Source organism: Cariama cristata, unplaced genomic scaffold (genome assembly GCF_000690535.1).
Source record: "Cariama cristata isolate BGI_N322 unplaced genomic scaffold, ASM69053v1 scaffold17844, whole genome shotgun sequence".
Taxonomy (NCBI): Eukaryota; Metazoa; Chordata; class Aves; order Cariamiformes; family Cariamidae; genus Cariama; species Cariama cristata.
In genome coordinates this window covers 101,929-128,040 of record NW_009612535.1, presented here as the reverse complement: position 1 = coordinate 128,040, position 26,112 = coordinate 101,929, and the positions used below count along the sequence as shown (strand labels likewise).

At 38.1% G+C, this 26,112-nt stretch overlaps 1 protein-coding gene across 1 annotated transcript in view; it reads left to right on the top strand.

Annotated features, from left to right (window-relative positions):
* Window positions 1–4,673: 4,673 nt before the first annotated feature.
* The window catches only part of HECW2 (HECT, C2 and WW domain containing E3 ubiquitin protein ligase 2), a 110,096-nt gene continuing 88,657 nt past the window's right edge, over window positions 4,674–26,112 (top strand). The window contains exon 1 of the mRNA XM_009698695.1: window positions 4,674–4,965. Coding sequence (XP_009696997.1) covers window positions 4,674–4,965 — 292 coding nt within the window. The remainder of the gene's footprint in view (window positions 4,966–26,112) is intronic.

Here is a 26,112-nt window from a genome sequence, read left to right as displayed (position 1 = left end):
AACAGGGCAGCATGTCAACGCTGGTTTGTTTTGCATGGTAGAGTGGGATTTTTTTGGTTATTCCTGTGCTGGAACTCCTGGACTTTTCATTCATGTATTTTTTTTAAACTATTGAATGATTGACTGCATGTCAGAAATGGTTTGATATTTACCTTCAATTTCCTTTAGTGAAGAAGGTTGGGCAAGGGGATTTTTCCTATCTGTATTTTGTATATTAAGTGGAACTTTTTCCCAGTTCTGGTCCCTCTATGATTAGTAATTGGGGAGTATATTTAGATAGAAATAATCCTGAACTTGTGCCACTTAGAGATTAAGAGGAAATCAATCCTATTTCTCTCTGAGCTTCTTGTCAAGTATTGAAGAAAACGCTGTGATATGGATAAGCAGCTTTGGTACAGGTTTCACTTTTCAACTAAAGTACTTTGCTGAAGTTAGTATCTGCTAATTTCTCAAATGCCTGTATTTCCCCTATGCTTTTGGATCAGTTTCCACATTTCAGCTTGCCTTCACGAAATAATATGCTTTGCCAACTTGGTCTGATGCTTAGTGAAATTGCTGCTCTGATCACGTTCAGCCTGATGAGCCAAACCTTCACGGCAGGGCAGGTGCACGCAGCTAATCATGGGTTTTGTCTTTACAGTATAGTCTGGATGCACATGTTGTTTCAGTGGCACTTTGTAGGAATTGAAGGCGGGAGGATAATTCTTATTTTCCATCTCTGGTAGGGTCTATGTGTTAGTGTACTCTTAGTTACGTTATTAATGACAGACATGGGGAATTGTTAACCAAATGTCAGATAAGCAATTCATTTTGCAGGCAGGAAGGCACTGTGTAAGATTTTCATCCCGTCTTCAGACTGAATTTTCAGACTGCAAATAATTAAAATGTGGCTCTTCTTTCCCTTCCATCACTCCTTATGATTTGGGTTTTATGGCAATCACCTTTTCCCTTTTTACAATATAAGCGTCATATTTCTCTCTTTACAAATCTCCTTAATTAATCTCCCAGCTTACTGTGAGATGCTACGTAGCAGAGTACTGTCTGACACTAGGGTCCCTTTACAACCTATTTCACTGATTTAGAAAATATTCTGAAAGCTTACGAGTCTTGAATTTTTTGAGTTATTTTTTCATAATAGGAGCTCATTTACGTGTGAGTTTAACTTGTTCATTGCAAATTGATTTCAGTTGCTTTAAGTTATGTGATTATTTGGGATCATTGTTTAAATCATGACTTTAAGACACTTGGATTTATGAGTAGGATCAGAGAAGTTACCCAGCATTTAGATTTGTGGTTTACCTTCCTTTCAGAAACTGGAATGATGTCTGTGAGTCACCAGAGTGATAACAATTAGGACTTAAGGAAATGGACTGTTGCAAAGGAGTTAATGTTTTTCTCACGCTGTTCTCATCTCTTAAACTGTGGGATAGACCTAGCTAGTACAAGTTAGTTCTCATGTGTCCTTGAACGTGGATGAGTTTGTCCATCTGCCACATGTAAATTTTCAATATGTTCCAACAAATGCCAGTGCTGCCTTGGGTACAGCGTACTGCTCTGCAGCTGAAGGAAGTTTTTTCATCCCTCCTATTAAAACTTTGTCCTTAATTTGTAATCCTCCTTCATGACGTTTATTTTGCAGTGATTTTAATGCTCTAAAACCACTGTATACAATGGTTCAAAATTACATAAATCTCTAGTTGTGGGACAGAAGAAAAGTAACTTAGTAGCGCACTGTCAGTCCGTTGATTCATCTTACCCAGTCTCCTAGTGTTGAGGGTGGTGTGATACCCAGGCAGGTATATGGGCTTACTGCTTACGGGCAGGCTCAGGTGCAAGTTGGGGCTCTTCCTGACTAGGGGGTACAACTCTTTCACTGTAGTATTTAAAACTTAACGTGCGTGCGGTTGCCCAGTTCACAAAGTAAAAAAGAAGGAGGGGGAAAAAAAAAAAAAAAAGAGAGGATCGCAGTGAGTGGCTGATCCCTGCGTGTTTCACTAGCTTGTAGGGAAGTTAGTGGCTATGTCTTATTTACCCTTCTGCTCTAAGTCATCCAGGATTTTCAGGTCTAGCAAATAATACTCCACAGAGAAAGAAGATACTAACTTCCCTGACTCTCATTTAAGAAGGCCCTTGATCTCAAAGTTTCCTTTTCGTCAGTGACACTGGTGTCAGAGGCAGAGTGCACGGGAACATGACAGAGGAGGAGTTAGTGAACCCCGCCAACTTCCAGCACCAAAAATAAAATGTTTTGTGCATGCAGCCAAAACATTGCTCATGTCAGGAAAGACTGTGTCATGTACTTTGTGAAGTAAATATGGTAATCTCCGCATCACTTCTGTATATGTAGAATTATTGAACTGAATTTTTGTTTCTTTCCTTTTCCGCAATATTGGATGCTGAACCATGTACAGTGTGTGGTGAATTGCATACAACTGGATGAGTTGAACTTTATTTTTCCCCTTTGTTAGTTCTTAATATTTCAAAATTATCTCCAATTTAAGAAAAGCTGAAAAATAGCAGAAGAATTTGTGATGCCCTGGAAGAGTGCATACACTGAAATGTTACTAAAAAGAAAATTGAAGGTGGTAGGAAATAGAACTGAAGGGAAGAGGCAGTTCTTGAAGATTCATCATATGGGTAAAGAGGAATGAATAGGAAAAGAAAACCCTCAAAATGTGAAAATGCTTTTTTTTTTTTTTTTAAAAAAAATATTTCTTAATCACAATCTTGGGATCTTCACGTGGTCTACTTGTTTTTTCTTTTTAATAATTAAATGTCTGATGAACTCTAAAGCAGAGGTTTCTGTTTAATAAGCCAGTTGTCAGACTTTTGATTGATAGCAATAGTGTGCTGTAGGTCTAATTACAATTATAATACTATGGAAGTGGTCAACCAATCCATTCGCTTCTTGTGGGCTCTACCTAATTCTGCATTACAGGCTTCCTTGCTTGAAACAAGGACTATTATAGCAGGTGACACGCAGCACTGTCTGACAATGCTTGGGTTATTTTAAGAGAACAAATATATCTGCGTATGATAGCTGAAGCCTATGAGACCAAGGAGAAAGCCCAAGAATAATACACAGGTACCTCTTATTTGCTTTTTTTTTACGTGTACATACACACATTTTTCTTATATGTGGTTATTTGTATGTATAAAAATAGGGAGATCTTTCCTGCAGTATACATCCCTCACAGAATATACTATAGTGGAATAATTGATGTTGTCACTGGTTAAGTTGCAAGCTGGTCATCAATGTTGAGACGCTATTTTAAATTGTATGAAGAGCATAAGGAGTCTAGGACACAATTTCTTCCCAGGGAGCTGTGGAGTGAGTTACTGGGCAGGAGGACTGCTTTGGTTTGGTTTGACTTTGGAGGAAATACATGGTTCCTATTCCAGGTGAATATAGTACGGAAGATAATTTTCACAGTTTTGACTGAAAAACACATTACCAGAAAATTCAGAACCAGAAAATTTCTTCTGACAGCAAATGGTTCTGCCAGATGAGGGCCATTTTATTTCCGTTGTAAAAGAAAGAAACAAGGAGTTGATATAAACTACAGCATTTGAAAAAGGCAAACAGCTTTGGTCAAAGTCATGTAGCTTAGATAAGGAAATTTTCGTATTCCTTCTATGGCAAGAGGTTCCCCATTGCCAATCCGATACTCCTATAAGCTGTTCCCTCTGTTTTAATATTTTGCTATTCTTGGCTTTCCTTTCTGATGATTTATGTCAAGTTGTGAGTAATGTGAGGGCTTATTTTCAAATGGTGGTACTTTCAGTAGCTGTGGATAATGAGACATAAGTTCTGCTTCTGAAGGTGTGGTGCGATGATATTACCATGACCATTTCAGTGAAGACCTTCTAGTGTCTCCTCAGGGCTTGAGGAAAGCTGTTGAATTTATGAGGCCTCTGTTTTTTGATGTATGGGAAAGAAGAACAAAATCTGACTGCACAGATAAACTAACATGGGCTAGTTGAATATATATCTGTAAAGTACTCCAGTCAATGGTCTGACCTGTTTTTGTATGGTGTAGAGGATCTCAGAAGTTACGCTTTGTATCTTAAAAAATAAAATCCTTACAGAATGATTTTACAGTAGTATAAATCTGTGATACCATATTTCTACTGAAATATGTCCAACCTTATTAATATCTTCAACACTTTACTGATTCTGAATATATAGTGCATAGAGTGTATTGTTGGAAACTAATATATCTATGTGAAAGTACATCATATACTGCTGTGATTTCTTTGGTGGGAGATGAGTTCATTATTTCTTTTTAGGCTACTGCCAGACTTAAATTAGCTTTGTTACCATGGCTGTTCTTGCTTGATAGATGGTCTTGGATGTTTTGCTTTCTGTTGCTTTCTGGCTTATAAATGTTATTTCATGGGGTGTGATTAACTCTGAATTTTGTCACAAGTGATTTGTGCTTTTATTTTAATGTACAGACACTAAGGTGGCTGCAGTGGTAGAGCAATGAAGTAAAAGATTTTACTCAGTCCATTTTAGGCTTCTGTAGGAACGTTTTTGCACCAATGCTTCTCCATTTAATATTTGACTGAGTAACCTGCTGCCTTACTTTAACGCTTTCTTTTTTTTTCTTCTTCTTGATAGATTTCTGAACAACAACTTTTTCATGTAAATTGACAAAAGTGGAGAAGAGATGGCCAGTTCAGCCCGAGAACATCTGCTTTTTGTGCGACGTCGCAATCCACAGCTACGGTATACTCTGAGCCCAGAGAATCTGCAGAGTTTGGCATCTCAGGGCACCATGGCTGAGAACATGAACTTGCAGCGTGCCAACAGTGACACTGATTTAGTGACCTCGGATAGCAGGTCTAGTTTGACAGCCAGTATGTATGAATACACCTTGGGGCAATCTCAGAACCTCATCATTTTCTGGGATATTAAGGAAGAAGTAGACCCAACTGACTGGATAGGACTTTATCACATAGGTAAGTCAGAACCATGTTGTAATATTTCTTTGTGTTTCTTGCTCTTTTGCCGCTTTGTATTTCCTTTTCTGGTATGTGCTCTGGCACACTACATAATTAATCTAAAGATAAAGTTGAGGTAAGACTGCAGAGAATTACCTTGGATTTCTCTTCGCTTTTCTTAGTGCAGTGAACTATGTAAAAACGTGCTTCTAATTAATGTAGATCTGGTTCCACAATGACCTGCTGGAAGATGAAGTAGTTTCTTCTTAAACAACAAATGTACATACAGTTTCCTGTTTTCACCACTGTTGGTAGCTGGCTTACAGACTGGAAAATTCAGAGTACCATATTCATTATGTAACTTGACATGATTACTGTCCAATGTTTATACAGTTTTTTTGACAAGTAAATTCTTAACATCTGTGAAAAGGTATTTTGTATAAGTCTTTGATTTTGTAGAGCTGAAATTGTATCAATTCTGAGGAAGTGAGAATTTCTGTTTATGAAGAATTTTTGTGGAAGGAAATACTAAAGAGATTCTTTTACATGCTTTTTTGTGCTGTTCAGGATATCTCAAAGGAGGGAGCTGGAAAGAGCTGTAGGCTGGCATGCAAGGCCTGTGGGCAGTGTGTGCATTAGCAAATAATGTACTCAAAAAGAGTGGATCAGTAGGTCAAAGCACTTGGTGCTGAGACTCTAGCATCAGCAGTGTATTTAGTTTGGGATTTTCCATCGTATTATGTTTAATCAGGTGCCTAGATTCAAACATCCTTGCTGCATGGGTGGTTTGGAGCTGTCCAAACGACAATCTTTGTGTCCCCGCTAGGAACTGGAGTGTAGCTAGCAGCTAGCTGTAGTGGCACATGGGGTTTACTTGTTTTCTTAAGGAATCGAGTTCATGTGCACTAAGACTACTCTCTGAATTTAACCAGTGCTCAGTAAGAGGGACTGATCGGTTGATTTATTTCAAAATTGCACCGCTTGTCTGAACCTAATTACTAATGTAGAAAGGAACAGTCAATTCAACCTGCCAAAAGCAGGTATAGCAGAAACTGGTGGAAACAGGTCTGACCCTGGAATTTTGTCCATGCTGGGGCTAAGCTTAGTGCAATGAAATTGGTCTCAGTAGGATTTTGGAGGGATGTTTGCTGTGCCACTTTTTCCAAGGTGTTCTCTCTCTGCATCACCTAATGTTACATGCTGTGTAGATGCTGTTTCCAGTTCTCATTCTTTTTTTGTCTGATATTTTTTTCCAACATTATCACAACTTCACAAACTGGACAGTATTGACTTGTGCTGTTCCAGTGCTTACCTAGTTAGAAAAGCTGTATTGGAATTGCTGCATGAGCTGCAATCTCTCCGGCAATGAACTGTGGATATGTGCTAACATTTAAGCAACCTAAATGAGGTGTCTCCGTAATAAACAGAAATTAATCTTCCCAATAGCATTAGCAACTGAACTGTGATCTGTGCTGTAAAATGGACTGCTTAAATGGAGCTTAAACATTCTAATTTAAATACATAGAGAGCTTCATCTGAATAAAGGTTTGACACCCTTTCCCATTGTTTTTTTTATGTTTCACAGCACTCGGGGTTGGTATCCAACGTGCTAAAGTACAGCATATTTCTGTTAAATTCTCACTAGTTCTTATTGTAGGCTATAAGTGATTTTTATCCTACTTTCGTGATTTAAAGTATTTCTACTTTCAGTCTGTTGAGCCCCTAAAATACAAAACAATGTTAAGTTACCACAGGGTAAGAATCCTATAAGGAATAGCCAAATTTAAGCCTTCTTGGCCTAACCCCCCCATCATGCTACTATGTAATACCAGAATGTTTGAGTATGTTGTGTTTCCGGTTTCCTTGTGAAATGAGGAAAGGTCCAGGAATTCCTTCATACTGAGCTTTTGTCTCCACTGCCACTTGAAATCTGTGAGCGCTGGTGAGAATTTTGTAACTGATTTAAACTAGATCTGAGCAGAGTCTTTCCTTTAAGGCTTGTGGTTTCATCATTCTGAATGATGGAATTGCACACTTTTACAACGAAGAGGTAAGGATATATTCAGCCTGATAGGCATGCCTATCTGTCTTTGATTTAGGTTTTTTGATAAACTCTTTCAAGTATTTAGCACCTTTTAAAAATAAAGAAATACTTTAAAAAATTATGAGTGCAATCTAAAAACCTTTCATTTCCATAACTTTTATAGACATAGCTAAGGTAAGTTAAATAGCACATGGTATAATCCAGGATTTTCAGTCCTTTGTAATAATTGCCATGAAGTACCCCCAGTTCCCACTTCCTCCTTAAGAAGTTGAGGACATTCACTTCTTAGTTTCTCAGGAGAGGGATGTTTGTGGGTGAATATATTTAAAAATAAAAGCTCTCAAACACATTATTAATATTCAACATAGTTGCTTGAGGTTATCCATCCTGTTCTTTCTTAAAAATGAAAACCACTTCACTTACAAAGTTGCTGTCCTCTGGCACTGCCTCCTGAAGGCAGCAGAAATTGTGTGTGGTCACTAACAGAAGAGAGCACCAGGGCTGTGCCAGCCTACTGCTGTACCTCCAATGTTTCCCCACATCTTCTAGTAAAGCGCCACTTTTCAAGGAGCTCGTAACAGAAAAAGGCAAATATTTTGCTCTTATTTAAAAAACTACATTGCATAACCAAAAGCACAGTCCTGTGTTTAGTTTTGGGGTTTTTTTAATGTTGGTTGTACAATTAACTGTCATGAAAGCTGGATCAATGTTTGGGGGGGGAGGGGGAAGTGGTTGTTAATTCTATAAATTAAGAGAAGGTGAAATTCTAAAAATGAGCATCATTCTGAGCTCAGGCATTACTACAGAGAGATCTGGCAGAGGTCTGAAGCAATCCAGGTACATTTTCACTTCAAATTAATTTCATAGGATACATCCGTTATAAAAGGAATTGAAAATGACACACTGGGAAACTGTCTTGCCTCTTCATTCATTAATTTATTCAATTAGCATGCTCTTGTTAGCTTTCTATCATGAGAAAGCAGTTAGCTCTGTGCTTCTGAGTGTGGTTTTACTGCATGGTTAAAACTGCAGTGACTCACTAGGAATCCCTCCAAACTTACTAGCTCTCTTTTTTTTTTTTTTAAGAGACTGCGTACAAACCACTGTGCACAGTCTCCCAGACATAGGTTGGTGCCGTTGGTCACAAGACTCAGTAATCAGAGTCACTGCCTTTACTACTATGTTGTTTACAGATGATTGGCTTACATTAGGCAATAGTAGATGGAGCTTTTACTAGTGCAGTACAACTTCAGTGAAATGTTTAGCATGCCAAATGGTTATGAAAATAGATGTTACCTTTTTAAAAAGAGAAAAGCCTAAGGGGAGAAACACAGAATCATCTTATTCTGAAAGACTGATTTTTTTTTTTTTTCTTTAGTATTAGTATCCTCAGGATACTCCTCTGCAGTTAACATTTGGTCTTTCATTTTTAAATGCAAGAAGTTGAACCTAATTGTGAAAAATTCTACGTAGCTCAGTTATTCTAGAATGTTGTATCTAAAAACATTCCTTAAAATACATGTACAAGTTTGCTGGTTTTAGTATCATACTTGTATCTTCCTCTGTTTCATCACTGTGTACAGCTAAAATGCGATGTGCTTTCTGGTTGAGGCACTGCTTTGTACACAAGGTCTTGTTCTTTTCCAGTGTATTGCTAAGAATTACCAGAAGAAAAGTGTATGTGAGGGACACAGCATATTCTGTGAAGGCAAACATCCTTTTTCCTTACTATTTCTGGGTTTGCACTGTCTGATCTTCTTAAAGTGTCAGTAGCACTTCTTGAACAGTCTTGTCCATCAAGTTTTGTTGAAGCAGCTTTCTAGCTCCAGAGGTGAGATGCGTGGAGAATGTAGATAACACATCTATAAAAGCACAGAAAGGTGCCCCAGTGAGACTACATGCAAGGGAGAAATGTTATTTCTCAGTCTTAGCTCTTCTTTAGGTAAATCGGGCAGTGTTGCATGAAACATGAAATTGTCCAATTTGAAATATAGGATTATCATTTTGAATTCAGCTTTAAGGTTTGCCTAGAATGGGCTTCACATTTCTTCTTCAGGACTGATTATGAGGATTGTCACTTGAAAGTGACAAGGCATGATGAAATTTGGAGAGGGGGCTTTTTAGTAGAGGTATTGTGCCTGTGCTTCCTCTGAGGAGTAAAGGTAAATTTTCAGTCTTTCTGTCCTAATGAGAAGGAAGGAAGAGGTCCATTCTCTCAATTATTTTACCTTTTTTTTTTTTTTTTTAAAAAAAAGAGCTAAACTAGGATTTAGACTGAAAACCGTCTTCATCTTTTGAACTGGCAGAAGACTACAGAATTCAACACTTTTTGCATCCTATTAGACCCATGAAGTTTTCTCGTCCAGTACTAACCCAACTTTTGCTCTGTACATGCATGTGTTAGAAATGTTTGTTCCAAGCAATACTTAAGCTGTTGGAGTTGTACAGAGATTTTTTTTTTCCTCTAATTCAAAGGAATCTGAATCTTGCTATGGCAAGACTGGCCAGACTTTGGAGTCCTGCAGTGAGGAACGCTGTGCAAAGTATTGGACCCAGCTGGAATCAAAGAAGAGAAATGGACATTCAGTTCAAAGGGACTATGAGACATTCCAGTTTTCTTGCTACTGTGTTATCGTAGCAACAGGGTACCAGCACTTCCTTGGGAAGTGAGGACTGTTCAAGAAGATGAGCGGGTAGACTCTCCACTGCTCATGGGATGCTGAGGGAAGTTGAATCTTGATGAGTTTTATAGGTTGCCCTGAAGTCTTACATTTAAAGAAGTCAGAAAGTACAAAACAGACTAAAAAGTCAGGAGAGAGAAACAAACCTTACTTTTGGTTTAAATAGATTAACTCCCATGGCCAAATTTCCCAGGTTGGCCTATTTTTGTCCTAATTTACGGAGTCCTATTTATGAGATGCATGCCCTTATTCTAGAGATCCTTAGCCCGTTTAAAATGCTGGCTATCAAAGGTTACATTTATTTCCATCAGCTGCTTTTCACAGGCTGCTTGGCTTTTTGTTATACCTACAGCATAGATCCACAATAGCATTAGAAAAACAAAACGAACATCAAAACAACAGCAATGAAAACATAGGCAAAGATATATAGGTCAATTTAGATAGGATCTAGGTTTACACTAAGCCTCCTAGGGTAATGGAGTTTGGAGCTTTTCTATTTCAGGTCAGACAAGATTAAAAAGAAAAAAGCTTTCACATAAACTGCCTTTAATACACTTAAAATACTGGCTTACATTAAACAGAAAGATTATAAAATGTTAAGATACTTTATTCCCAGAAGATTTCTCTGGTTTCCATTATAGAAAACATACAAAGTAATAACTTTATTATCTTCCAGAAAAACCTGATTATTCACTTGATTTTTTTTTTCATTCCTGTTTTAGCAATAGGAGTACTTTTCTGTACTTTAAAATCTGAGCAGTACCATTAATGCCTGTTGACTAGTTACTAGGCATAAGAGTATTAATTTGTGATTACTCCTCATTTTGGCTGCTGCTAAGGTCTGCCAACCATGGGGTTGACTCTCCGTGTACAAAAGTTGGTCTTTACCCAGCTGGCTCCATGGTACAGTCTTTGGCTTGGGCTTCCAGGAGGCTGGCGTTGCACTGTTTGTCGTCAGCCATTGGGGATTTGGGGGTTTTTTGTTTGGTGGGTTAGTTTTTTTTTTTAATGATCTCATCTGAATATCTAAGCACTGTGGTGATTTTGTTCTCTTCAAAAAATAAACAAAAGCACCAGCTATGGCTCTGAAGCTCTGGAAGAACCATACCTGTGCATGTTGAGATGTCTGTGAAACTCCCACTGCAGATGTATGCTTAAATAATACATATAACAAAGCAAAATTCATAGTCACGGTAAGTAGGACTACAGGAGAGAACTTGAATTCATCTTGGCTGGCATCTGGGATTGGCTAGTCTGTCTGTCTGATGCTGATATCTGTGATAAGCAAAAGTGTATGGAAAAAGCTGCCTTGAAATACTTCATTTGCTGGTGACTTAGTAATATATAGGGAAAGGTCACCTCTTGAGTGGGATACTGAAAAGTGAAAGCAGTCTAATATAGCAATTGTATCCTAAAATCATATGCGATGAGGCTTACACTGGTTTAAAAAATAAAATCTGTAACAAACCTAGGGTCTTCAGAAGCTTTCCCTCCAGGTACTGCATTTCAATCTTACTCTTTCCTTTCTTCCTAGATCCTAACCCACATGCAAAGCTACTTCTTCCCCAACACAGAATTTGGTACTTTCTCCTCCTCAGTTGTGAGCTAGTAATTTTTGCTCAAAATTGCATAATACCTTCTCTTTATTCATGTCTTCTAAATTTTGCAGTAGGAGGTGCTTTTCGTATGTTTTTTTTCATTGCATGCAGCCGATGCCTTAAAAGATACACTCACTACATTAAAATACACTCATTATATTTGTTTTAAGAAGAAAAGAATTGCTTCCCTGCTAAAAAAAAAAAAAACCAAAACCAAAAAACCCCAAACCTAGATCTTGTAGGATGATATTTATGTCTGGAAGAAGTCCAAGCTGTGACAGAGGAAATGTTGCCAGAACATCCAAACTTTTCAGTTAATTTTGTTCTTTAAGTTTTTGAGATACCCCTGACCTGAAAACTAGACAAACGTAGCTGCAGGGAGGACACTTTCAGCTGTGTTGTCAGTATCTTTCCACTGCAAGAGGTTTTGGCGTGACAACATTTATAATCCTTTGGATAGAAAGCAGTGTTCTCCCCACCCTGCTTTTTTGATTTAAGTGGCTGTTCCAGCAGATGGGAAGATGGCAAATACAAACACTGGATAATGGAAAACAATGTACACTTCTGAATTTGTAATATTCCCTTTTACCATAAAACTGCCTTGTATTAGCTTGGTTTTTTGTTTGAAGGAGGTTGGCTTTTGTTTTGATTTTTTTTTTTTAAAGACTTTTGCTGAACTGTTTTCTGTCATCAAATCAACATGCCATACAGTATTTTCAAAATAATTTGGGAAAAACAGTTATTCCAAATGACTGACAACTGGATTGAAAAAGTAACTGCATTAATTCAACTATTGATTTTTTTGATGTAAGTAATAGATTGCGGATTAATTTTGCATTATGCACAGTGTTAGAATTCCTCCTGTAAATTTTTTATGAAGTTCTTGGCTCCTTCATCTGCATGGATTTATCAATGACTATAAGAATCTGAATTAATGGAGAAGTGTTATAAGCTGAGTGTTAAATATAGTGCGTTAAGGACGTGACTGGTGTAGTTAAAACCAGTGGTACCTAAAAAGATGAGAAACATGCACACTAGGACTCTGAAACTAACACTTTGTTGGTAGATATGTTTCCTATAACCTTTTAATATATGCTGATATTGGATACACAGGTTCTTAAATTATAACCAGAGGAGGTTACTAGAAGGTGCCAATATTGATCTCGGTAAGCCTGCTTTCCTAGCAAAGCTCATTAAGACGTACCTTGCAATTTATGCTATTTGAGGAACAAAAAAGATCCAGAGAATGGCCAGACCTGACCATCTTAGAGCTCCTCTGGTACGGAAAAATTTTCAGCTGGGCCTGAGCAGTACCCAGCCCTTGTACAATTTGCCAGTTTGGCATAAGAGAGAGGTAATGATGTGGGGTGAGGATGCTACAAGAGTGCAGTTAAACTGACTATGCTTAGCTGGTGTTTACTCCTTGGGAAAAACAAAGCCTACAAATGGCTGCATTGGCAGTGTTTCTTGCCTCTTTGCCCAGCAGCATCCAGGACTCCATTGCTCCCACTCTGGTGAGCAGCCAGTTCCCAGTCAAACAAATCCCGTGCTTCAGAGCTTTGTTTCAAGGTCTGGTCAAACTCTCTTCATGAGGTCTGCCTCCTTTGTCTAGCAGTCATTCAGAGTTAATGTCAAACTGTTTAGTCTTCGGTTCTATTTCAAGTCACTAATCACTCATTCCATCACTAATGTGTCTGTAGTCCTTGAAAGTCTATAAAAATTAGTAGTTTCATTGCCCTTGTCATTCCTGCCCTCACCTTGGGAATAAATTAATCCTTTATATCTCAATGTGTGGTAGTGCAAAAAATGAACCTACCATTTCTGTAAAAATAACTTAGTAATTTCCATGTACTGTAGTAAGGAGCAGAGGAAAAGACACAACAAAGATCTGTTACTTTGCCTGGAAGAAGCAAGATGAGTAAGGTAAAGTGTTAAGTGACTGTAAAGGAGCTTATTTTGAAAATTTATAGAATATATTTGAAATAACTTGCATAGTTATGCAGATATATAATCAGATATTTTTCAGATATATAATCAGTAAGGGAAATGGACAAAGGATATTTATTTTAAAGGGCATATTTAAGAATTCAATTTCAGCTTGGTCTCTTCTTTCATGTCACTGTTAACATCAAGCCCTCTTTAACTGTACATAGAAGAAGGTTTGATGGATACGAGCCACCTGTTTCTGATTTTCTTGCAGAAAATGTGATGAGAAATTCAGTTTCTGTTTTTCCCTGACAATTATTCTCTGATCGTTGCTATTCAGTTGCCATTAGAAGTTTTCATTATTGGATATGGTATGAACTTTCATGCTTCATTAAATTCTTCCTTCCTTCAGAATTTAAACTTTATCTGATGGTCATAAATGTAGTTCACATGAGTGGAGTTGCACTTGAGGATAATTCTTGACAGATTAAAACTGAAACTGTGGACCTACTAGGTGTCATCTGTGAAGAGGACTAAGAATTGAAGGCATTCGGTGCCTTGCAAGATCAGGGCTTTAATTACTGTTTTATCTTTGCCGTCAAATATGGAAGTACTTTCTTGCATATGAAGCCAGTTAAGCCTAAATAGGATTAGCTTTATAAGATGAAATATGCATAGAAAAACTTTATAGCACAATAGCAGGTACATACCGTTGTCACTGATATAAATATCCAGTAATGACCTCATAAAAAAGAAAAAAAATAACATCTTTCTGTGTTCACTGTACTTTAATTTGTATATAGAGTTTCATGCATGACATAGTTTAGCAGATGGTAGCCTGCAGGGAGAGGGAAAATTCAGTTTGCGAAATTTTTCAACATAGATGCATCTCTGCATTTTAGTAGACTTATAGACAGGCAATTGCTTTCGTGATACCGAACAAGGAGCCAACAATGAATAACATTTTTAGGAGTTATTGATGGGGTAGTACTTAGTGTACAGGCAACACCACTTTCTTTGGTGTATTCTTTAACTTGTAAATTATTTGAGCAACAGGATGAAAAGTGCATTGTCCACTTCCCTTTAAAAAAAACCCACATCCATGATATGTTTTTGGCAAGTAAAATCAAAGACAATGCACCTGACATCAGTGACATTTCATCAAATCATGCAAATAGCTTTATGACTTTTGTTGACCATTCGGCTAGATGTTCTGAGTCATTAGCACATAAGATTTAGATTTTGAAAAGCACACTTAATTGAGTACACTCCTCTCCTGCTCAAGCAGTTAAATAAAAATTACCATGTTTCAGATTAGTGTAGATCACTGTCTTTGGTGCTACTATTTACTGCCCATTGGCTGAGCAGCACTACGCTGGCGGAGCATTTACTGTCCCAAGAATACAAACAGCCCTGTGCCAATTTAGCATCTTAAATGGGATGAGAGAGAGCAGCAGGGAACCTGCAGGAGTGTGTAACCAGGAGCAAGAGGGACTCATCTCTTTGGCAGTAATTTGCCCCTCGACCTGCTCAGCTGCAGTGTGCAGCAGTGACCCCAGCAGAGAGGGTGTGATGGGATGTGATTTGTAGGCTGTTGTAACAGGAGCACAAGTCTGATTGTGCTTTTTGTAATTACTTCGGCTCTGGGTTTACTTGTATTGTTGGGCGTAGCTGAGTTGGTGTGCCTTTGTTTCTTGTTGCATTTAATTCTAGGTTCTGTTCTCCGCCTGCAGAGTCCCCGGGAATTACTGCTCTTTAAAAATATTCTCCTAGGAATGTAAAAGAAATCATGGAAATGTTGTTATCTGTAGGTGCTTTCAAGATATTTACACAAATTAATAAAGCTTCTTTGCCTTCATTAGTCTACATAGTTTTGTGGTCCCTTTTTGCTGTTGCATGTTAACACTGCAAGACAGAAAGCTTTTTACTTCTGAGATTTCATGCTAAAAAGTTAAATAAGCAAGATGTTGATCTCCTTTTTTGACTTCTAGTGATGATTTCAATATAATTGGCTTTGATTTTTGGCACTGGTAAAGTAATACCACTTCTAAAGAACTGCAATATGACCTCTGCGTTTCTTCTATCTCTGGTCTCATCCAGTTTAATTTGCAGAGCCATTTAATACTTGTCATAAGCAGTGTTCGGCTTTGTCTGCTCTCATCTTCATGACATGAGCTTAAAGATTTGAGACTAGAAGTAACTATATTGGCATCCTTTTTGTTTAAGAGGTAAATCTTAACCCTGAAGAGTCCATCTCATTACAAAACTAATAAAGCGTATATGTGAGGAAAAAGATCTAGGCAGTGTATGAGGTGGAAAAAGTCATTCCTATTACTCTGAATATGATACAATGCTGCTGAAGACAAATTAGCAGTTTTTCTGGTTATTACGGGAAAATGCTGTTTATACTGTCAGTGCATTACTCTGGAGTTAACTTATCCTGGAAATTCTTAATTGTCTTCTGCTGAATTAGATTGCAAAGGTCCTGGGTTATCTTCCAATCTCCTTTTTCACTCTTCTGCATCTACTGCATAAGAGATAATGAAGAATAGGTTAGTAAGATGCTATCACTTGCATAATGCCTTTTTACTTAGGACTGCTGTGCAGTTAGACATAGTTAATCAAGACTTTGTCATAAAATACCATTTTAATTTCCAATGGAAAACATACTTCCATTTAGCTAGGGCATGAACCATCAATTACTTTGAGGTAGGTTATTTGGTACTCAAGAGTATTTACTAATATCTTGGTAATCTTGTAGATATATACTGACCAGAAACTCCAGTTATTGTGAACAAATTGAAGCTATGTTTAGGTAGCTGGATATGCAGTACACAAATCTAAAACGTGCATTTGAAGAAAACTAGAGTGTTGTGATTCTTTGAAGATGAGAAGAGCCTGTTAAAAGTATTTGATTTCAAAATACTGGAGTGGGGTGAACTCGCTCTTTAGAGGTCTCGTTTGCTCACTATTCAAGGATCTGAATTATCGCTTAGCATTACTCTGATTCTCTTTTTGCTCAGACAAAGATTGAGCAATTTCGTTCTGAAAATTAACTTTCTGGTAATAAGCTACATAACCTGAAAAAGTATCCTTCTTTTTTTTTTTTTTTTTTAATGGATACATTGGCTTGCATTGAGTGTGATTTTTTTTTTTTTTTTCCCTTCTTTTTTTTTTTTTTCCCTTCTCTCTCTCTCTCCAAATCCCACTTCTGCTCCTTCCAGCCAGTTTCTTTTCATGGATGGTTCTGTGGAAATTTAGGTTTATGACATTCTGGATACTGTGAGCAAGCAAACAAAAAAGCTAAAGCTAATTTGAAGTAGGAAATGATGATTTTTTTTTTCTTTTCTTTTTTCCCCCAGATCCACACACTTATTTTTGCATCTGTTGGTTTGGGGAGTCTGTATATGTGTTCTCACTCAGTCTCTCTTTCAGCCTTTGCACTTCTCCTTCTTGTATTTTTATACCGTATTTCTTGTGTTAAGGTGAGGGAGAGTCTGAATGGGAAAAATCATTAAGATGATCAAGAAATTGAAACTGCCTTGCCCCAGAGAAAACTAACACCACCTCCCTCTAAAAAAACCCACCGACTTTCAGGGTAATTTTGGGTTGCATCTAATTTGGTTGTAGTTTTCCTTTGGATACGTGCTGATCTGACTTCTTGTGCAGCTGACTGCTTTGTCTAGTGGAGCATGGCAGGAGGCAGTGTGAGGCTGCTCCTGCACAGGCCGTCTGCTGATCCGGTGGTTATAACTATCAGCTGCAATGTGAAACTACGTCATTAGAAGAGCAGTTGGATCTCGGCTTTCCTGTATGAAGTAAAAGCTTTAAAACAGTGAAATTTTTTCTGGATGTTGGGACTGGCATGTTAAGAACTTGTGTATGATGAAGGAGTTAGTGGATTACAAAGAGGCATGCCAAGGTTTGGAAACGGCTTTGTTTGCCAGACCAGTTAAAGATGACACATTATATACAGGGATCAAGGAATATTCCAATACAAAGAAGTCATCAAATGGAAAAGAAAAGTCCAGGGCCATCAACTAGGAAGACAGAACAGACACTGATCCAGACTGTAAAGACTGCTAAGAGTAATGGAGAAAATGTGAAGGGGGCGCAGAGATTTTATTGTCTTGATTGAATCTGTCTGAAGAGTGACTTTGTGCTGCAAACTCAAGGTGCAATTTCTCTCTGTTGTGAGAGCCCCAGTTTATCATTTCTCCAAGAGTCGGGTGGTGTTGATGAGGTTGCCTCTCAGAACTCGCTGGTGATGCTACCGTATTCTGGGAAATTCAGTACCACGTCTGGACCATGCTACATTTGCAAAAGCTGTATGTGCATATAGAGTGAGTCTCCCAAGTGAAAGAAAAGCTTAGCACCTTCACCAGCCCAGCACATGGACATACATCATCACTTGGTAAATGTCTAGCCAAAGGCATCTATTCAGCATTGTCATGCTGCTAAATTCACATCTAATAGACAATGGCATAGAAGAGTTTTAATGAAGAATTGCCTTTTCTCACTTAATGACTGAGAATACTCGAAATACTTGAGTTGTACTCTTCACTTCACAAGTATGTGAGAATCCAGAGAAGGGCAAAACCAATTTGTAGTAACTACTACTTCATGAAATCTTTACTGTTTGGCAAATGGATTTTCTATTTGTTCCTGTCATGATTTCAGATATTCTGAAAGATGAAACCCTGGGAACTGGTTCTTGGAAAAGCTGTAAAAATGTTTCTGGCTCTTCGCTTTTGTTTTCAAAGAGTTGAGCTTTTCCGAGACAGTGCGCTTGATTACATTGCTGGAGGCCCTTCAAAGTAGGGACTTCTTGTTTCTTTGTCCCTGGGTGATAACCTCCAGGTAGCCAGCATCCCCAGAGCTCTGTGATGAGGTGGTTCTGTGGTGCATTATGCATCTTGCTGAAGAGGCTTCATCTTGGGATTTATAGTTTGACCATGGACCGTATGCCTCTGGGGGTAAGCACCGGGGATCTGAAATAAAGTTCTTAGGAAGCATAATGGCAGCAATATTCTGTGGAGATTCACTAAACTATTTCAGGGAAGGTTTTTGTCTAAATGATGAAAAAAAAAACCACACAACAACACACAACAAAAAACACTTCACCTTCCTGATTAGCCATAGTATGTTGCTTTTAAAGTGGGCATAAGGAGAGTTACAAAGATAGGAAACAAACATTGTGTTTCACAAAAAATATTTCAGGTTCTTTTAGAACTTCCTGCTCATTTCTTTAGAAATCCAAGACTGACTTATCTTATTGTGTGTGTATTGGATGAATTTCTTCCAGGATGTGTTGGCTCATTTCCTTGAGTACTTACAAAATTTTCTGAATTTTTTTTCAGTCACAACAGATAGCTGAAAAAGCTTTAAGGAAATGAGTCAATCTCCTGAAATAAATTGCTTACTGAATAGAGGATACTGTGTTCGAAATCATAGACACCCTTGATAGTTCTGTGGATACTAATTTACAGATACTGCCTGAAAATCTGTTATATATACTCCATGTTCAAAAAGGATTTGGGAGAAAATATCCCAAAAGAGCACCTGAGCTTTGCTGTTAGAAATGTAGGGCATGTTTTCAGACTCCCAGGTATCAGCACAAGAGAGTTGTGGATTGGGAAGTGACAGGCAGAATCTGTAATGCAAAATTAAGGATGTCACTGAACTTGAGTGCAAATTAAGAGGAGTAATGTAAAGATGCCGAGTTGAGGACTACCAAGCCTTCTTAAAATAAAATCCTGAAATCTGAAGGCTGCGTAGGCAATGTGCCTCATTCCTGATTTCATCACTTGCAAACAATTTGCATTCTGATCTCGGGAGCCCTTTCTGATGGCATCCTGCATGTCCTGCTGTCGCCTCAAGCAGGTATGTTTGTTCTGTGAGGAGAGGCCCGTGACCTGACCTCCCTCCATTCGGGGCCGCCAGAGCCCTGGCAGGGAGTTTCTCTGCACGGGGCTTTGCTGAGTCACTGTGCTGGCAACTGACTGGAATCTTACATAGTTAGTTTAAAAATAAGTAAGAAGACACCATCTTAGTAACATACATATCTTATACAGTAGGTGGGCAAGGCTTTGGGATTTTCTTTGCTTCCCAGGAATTACGCAGCAACTCAGGGACAGAAATGAGGAAGCCAGCATCAAACGTCATGATTTGGGATTTTCTCTCTGATGAGCCAAGCTAAAAGTAAAACCAGATGATCCTGAATTTTTAAGAGCTTTGACATCGGGATCTGAACTTTGAACTTCAATGCAGCAGTAATTAGCCAGCTTGCCCTGCTTTAGTGTATTACCCAGAAAGTCCCTGATGCAAGCGATAAATACCACATCTCCAAACAGACGACATACACTGTCGGCTTTTTAGGCACTCCAGAAAAATCTGAATACATGCAGATCACCACAGAGAGAAGAAAGCACAGAGTAACTGCAAAGGAGTTGACCCTGTTGGTATGTAAAGTGTCTGAAAACAATGGGAGTCGGATAAATGCAGGTACAAAATAAAAATCCAATGCTGTGTCTAAAAGTTCCCCCCTCTGCACCCCACCTTGCAAAGGGAGGGAGTCAGAAGATGGCTCAGGTCTCTGCCTCTGGTTTTCTGGTTGTTGTCAGTGTTTGTCCGTGACTTGCAGTCATGAACAGTTGACTTGGTACCTTTCTCTCATTGAAGTGTAAGTGTTGGCCACAGTAGTTTGATACTTTGGTTTATAAGCTTTTAAATAGGACCTTTAGGAGTGAAGTAGCAGTATGTATTAGGAGTTGCAGCTGCAGGTTCCATAGCAGTTCTGTCCTGGCATTCAATGCAGCTGAAATCTTTTCTGAAGGAGAAGCACAGGTATTTCTTAGTTGTTCTGAAGAGGGTGAAATGTGAAGGGGGCAGTGGAACCAACCAAAAACTTGAAAAAGCAACTATGGTCATGAGCAGTTGTAAAGCAGTCTCAGTTCACAGTGTTGAGGAATTAGGATAGCAATGGCTTTTTTTCCCTCCATTTTTGGGATATTTACAGGAGAGTATTATGTAATACATCTATTACAGTTTCTCTCCAAGTCCTTACAAGTATTTTCAACTCGTTATGCTTTCCTGGTATAAAATCCAGCTACTTCATTTCATAGTTAATTTTTTATTGAATCATTCTCAGTTCTTGTGGAGGTGGCGAGGTTGGGGCTCTGCAACCATGTCAGGAGGGAATGGGTGCTGCATTCATCTTAGCAAGGACAAGCAAAAGGGCAGAATAGTCATGGTTTATTAAACAAACAAAACAAAACACCAAAACAACAACAAAAAAGTATTACATTAGTAGAAGTGTCCCTGTTGAAGAATCTGAAGAAATTATTGATTGTAATGTATTTGGCAGGAATGTGGGAAAGAAAAACGGTGCTTGACACAAGATTGACTTGCAGGTCAGCATACGTACCTGCTTGCAGCTCCAGGTGGAGGCATAGCGGATGGGATCCAGAGTGTGGTAGAGAAAATGAGCAAAAGTAGGTGGCTACAGCCACCATGACAAACTGTTGGCATGTTGTGACAAAATGAGTTTGGTCTCCTTGGCAAAGAACCGACAGAAACTTCTGAATTTCTGTCAAGTAAACAAGCCTCAGGCTGCAGTCCAAGGGAACCTGAATCAGGTCAGGGACAGTACAAGAATGCAGGCCCTGAGACAGAAGTGAACAAATTAGATTTCCTGTGCCTGTATACCTTGCAAAAATAGCATCTTCAAAAGTATATGTGCAAATTTAGCATGTGCTGCACTCCTGAACTATTTCTGGGTTGTCCTGTGTCTGCTTGAATATTAATATGACATATAACCACGCTATATCTTTTGGTGGAAAGGACTGAAAAAAACATGAAATGCTTCTGAAAAGTGAACTGGTTCAGACTTCAGTCATGTGCTCATCCAAAAAAATCCTTCTCCTGGTCTCCTCAGTGTTTCCTTCATTGTGCTGTTAATTTCTGTAATGTCAGCATGCTAGTGCCACATCCCAAAATGGGATAGTCTGTGTTTGCAAGTAATCAATGACACACAATATAAAATTATATAGAAATGCAGAAAACACAGCTCAGGTGAAAATTATGCCCCAGGAATTCAGTTCACAAATTGTATTAACAAAGGTTTCAGGATCAGAGCTCACTGAAATTGTGCACAGTTAGCTGTACAGGATTGTACAACCTGTTGTTGTTGTTAGCTGTACAACCAATCTGAACAGGATTTTTTGTTTAAGAAAGCATTTTTATATACTTTTAAAGCCATGGGTTTCTTTTTTGTTGTTTTTGTATATTGCTTGCCTGCTTCTTGGATCTACACTATCATATTGAGTAGTGCTGGCTGTTGTCATCTACCTATAAAGGAATAATATGTGCCTTTGGGAACATTTAAAATATTTTGTTTCAGGTGCAACTTTAGTAGCAAATGCTTAGAGGTGATATTTCACTTCTTATATCTTTGCCGGGCTTCATAATGAACTCAGATTATCCTATATAATGTTTCCATTCTGCTAATTATTAATAGCCATATCAAATCTAAAATGAATCCTGAATCCTTACATCAAAAGCAGGAGGTAGGTAAAAGTAGGAGTATGGTCAGAGCTAGGAGTATGAAATACTTCTCACAATGGTAAAGCATCTCAGCATATTTGAAGTCAAATAATAGCAATGGCCTCATTAATAATTTTAAAAAATATTACAATGTTTAGGTCTACTGTTATGCCAGTTTAGAGCAAACTTTTTGGAATAAGCTAATTTCAGGTGAAGAGACTGTAAAGAGCCTGGAAGAGCTTTTCAGCGATGGAAATTCTACAAGATGAGGAATCTGCCATTAGATCTTGCCACCACGAGGCACTGACGGGGAGGTGGAAAAGTGTAGCTGGCCAGGAAAATTAGTGGTAATGGTGACAAAGGTAGTGAAGGATAGTGATTCAGCATATTCCTTTAATAGCCTTCCTTAGCACACTGCTTGCGTGGATGTGCTCTCTTTATGCTGACCTATTATTCTCCTTTATCTGTAGGTTTTCCACAGCATTACTTACTAGAAATTTGGATGCCTTAGCAAACATATACATATATAAATAAAACAAGAGGATGTTACTGTTTACTTAAGCAAGAGGTTATGTGGTTTGTAGAAAGGAAAGGAGAAATTGCTTATGCAGAGGTATCCACAATATCATAGTTAATGGGTTCACTCGCTAATAGAGGCACGAGAGGGAAGCATTGATGCCTGTTTCTACATTGGGTTAGAACCTGTATTCTTGGGCTGTTTCCTCTTTTTGTTAGTGAGTTTTACATTTGGCTTAGATTACTGAAAAGTTGAAGTATGACAAAAGTATATTGTTTAAATATAAATACATTTCTATATTCCAAACCAACAAGCTCTCTGACTTTCTAATAAATTCCCTAAGAAACCTATTACTGTCAGATTACAACAATAGGCTATTTTTGCTTAAACAGCTCATAATATTGAAGATAAACATAAAAAAATAACAGCTGCTAAGGGAATATTAAATCCCACAAGATCCTTAAGAGATGTGTGCTGCAGAGACATATTTTATTGACAACTTTTAGAAGGATTTCTAAAAGGCAGTGAGTAATCACTTGGAACTGGTGAGGAAAAAACATTTTTAGAAATGTTTCTGTATTAGACATGGGAATGGACTTGAACACTGAGAATGAAATGCTAGCTGATATTGTGACTGTCAAAAGACTGGAACGGATTAAAAAAAATACTGATCAGACAATGTCAGGAACTGCAAGGAATAATCGAGTGCAATCAAAGCAAAGCTGAGAAATCCAGAGGCAGTCTTTCTTCTCCTTTCACTGTTTAATCAGTCGTCTCCACTCAATGTTGAAGCATGCCATATTGCTGGAAATCCAGAGATATTTGTACCATTGCAGTAGTTCCAGGGTTCAAGCCATCAACTATTTGGGAAGGCAAAACCCAAACCAATCTCCTGGATCCCTAGATGTCAGCTGCTGTATGTAGGAAAACTCCTTTTTCTGGGCATTTTATGTGTTCCATGGGTATACTGCACCTAAGGCTTCTTGTTTTAGCCTTTTGTCCCTAGCAATAAATAACACTTTCACATGCACCCCCCAAACAATCAAAACAAAACAAAATGCTAAATAAACACCAAGTAAAACAAGGGCTAGAAATGCAGGAATGATTGAGCGGTTAAATGAACCTCCACAGGACCCTTGAGGAGCATGTCCAGCACTGACTTTTCTCCTTGCTGATTCATTCCAGGCAAGAAAATAGGGCTTTGGGAAACCTGCAGGTGGGACTTACTATCAAAGCAAAATAAAACCACCCAACTAGTTGGCCATGAAAGCAGCTGATGGATCATCATGTGCAAATGCTGGCTCAGCTTTTTGGGAGATGCTGGCTCTGTGGCTCAGAATGTTTTGTGCTGTGAGTTTTACACCCTTGCTAATTATGAATTATTATTTTCTTAAATAAAAAAATCTGATGGAAAATCTTCAGTGATTATGGTTGAAACTTTCACCTACACAAAAAGCCACTTGTCATAACTGGTGAAGGGTATGGATATGTGGGCAGTTAAACCACTTAAGTTGTTTTTGTGGTTACACTCGTTCTCCTCCATGGCCATCAGCAGAACATACCATCTGGCAAGGGAGTGCCTCCTTCCCTTTACATGTCTGAGAACTCCCCACAAATGAGATTTCAGCTCATTAGGATACTTTATGCCCTTACAGGGATTTAAGAAGGAATATGTACCTTTTATCTCTTGTACTTTCTTCTGAGTTTCATATTATTTGTTCAGTTCTAGAAAAGAAATACATTTACTGAACATAGGCTTTTTGTTTGCTTGAAATTTGCATATATACATTCAAGGATTTTTCTGGAATTTATTCAGAATTATTGTATCTACATAATGAATCTGTTAGGGCCCGTGGCTCTTTCATTGAAAGTTGTGACATGAATTGAGGATTAGAAGTGCAAGCTCTTGCTGAATGACACAGCTTTTGTGCTGATGGGCTCCTTTATTTTGGTGAGTGAATATCATGAAGTTACTTTTCAGGTCTAGCTGTTTATGCTTGGTTGGTGTTTGTCTGTATCTCTGCAGAGCCTGGAAGGTCTTGTTGGTCAAGGTGTTGCACATACAGGTGGTGACTGATCTGAAGTGATTGAACTCATCCTTTGTACTGTATGAATATTTTCTAACACTTGCTAAAATGTAAATATTTCTGCCAGCAATATATCTGTTAGAATATGAATCAAAAACAAGCACATCAAGTGGATGATGCACCAGTGAATTCAGGTCAGTTTTGGTAGAAGATAATTGCAGAAATTGAGGAATTTGTGTCACTTGAGTAAGTTAGAATGGGGCTTTTAAAATTATTGCTGATTACTGTGATCAATAACTAGTTTTGCCTTTCCAGCAGTTTGGACTATCATCTGTTAGGTGAGGTTTTTGACTTAACAAATTTATTAACCTGAAAACTAATAAATTATAGTTTCTTACAATAGGTCATCATCTCAGTTTTAGGACCAGAGGATGAAAAAAGGAAATAAGCATAATACTTGTCAAAAAGTGTTTGCAAAATTTATGTGAATTTTTAAAGTACTCACATACTGTTATTAAGTTGTAGGGCATGGGAGATAGAATGACTGCTGATAATTAGGGCTGGGATAGCTCCTGTTAATTAAAGCAGGAAGTTTTGTAGTTGGTTATACGGGTAGAAACAGGCTTGATACTTGCCTTAGATACTTCTTAGGGTACCCATCTTACCACTAACAGGGTTTCTGCTAATAATGTAGCAGTACTACTCTAAATCCCATATAAAGTGGGGTAGTTTCTTCTACTGTATGAGAGGCTGGAGGAAAAAAGGAAAAGAGTGCAGAAGGATGGACAAAAAGGAAAGAAGGAAACTAGCAAATGTTCTGTGCAAACCTACAGGTTGGTAATAGCAAACATGCTGGAAATAAATTTTACTGTGCTTCATGGGTAGCTAATGTGAGGCATATTGCAAAATGTGATCTGGAGAAAAAGGTGAATAGTCAACCCTAATGTTTCAGTAAGTTTTGGTGGACAATTTCCAAGTACTTGTTTACTGGTAACTGATTTTAAAATTTCATAAATATAAGTAGAACAAAAGATGCTTGCAACAGTTTCCAAATACAGATTTAAAATAACATGTGTATGTTTTAAGAATCTCTTCTAGCCTGGTATGCTTTTTACATATGTGCATTTCAGTGATGCATATGATGTTTAAAGGGCAGATGTACATTTCATAATGTTTCAAAATGGTGTTTTATTTTTAGATTTGCAAACAAAAGAAAAGTAAAAATAGCATACAGTCATCTTGACTCTATTTTAAGCCCTCTCAGTTATGGCAATTGTGTTTGCTGACAGTTTCACAAGAAAAACCTCATTTTGAAGTTATACACAAATTACATGTGGAATAAAGTGTATTTAAGGTTAGTTTATGAGCTAGTAATGGGGCTATGAAGGAGGGACAGGGATGGGGTTGCTGACCCCACTGGTAAACTCGCAGGGCTGCCATAACCATCTGGCCCTTCCTGAAATGATTTCCACTGTTGGCACTTCAGAAATATTTGACCAGAAAAAACCCAAACACAAAGCAAAATCCCCAGTTTCTGTGGTACGTTTCTGCATTGGGTATCTGCATATATGACCAGATGCTGCTGGTCCATAAAAAAACCATCATGAAGACCATGAAATAAATGACCCCTCACTTTTTCTGCTGGCTGTGAGATTACGTATGATCTGTACCAAGACAGCCACACCAGAGAAAGCCCTCTCTGCAAGTTTAGCTGCACTGGCAAAATTGTGCTTTTGTTGGTAACGTTTGTTTATGGACAGAATTTATCTGGGGGCAGGATAGGCTATGTTGACAAAAGCACAGCCTTGCTGGTATCATGTCTTCCACA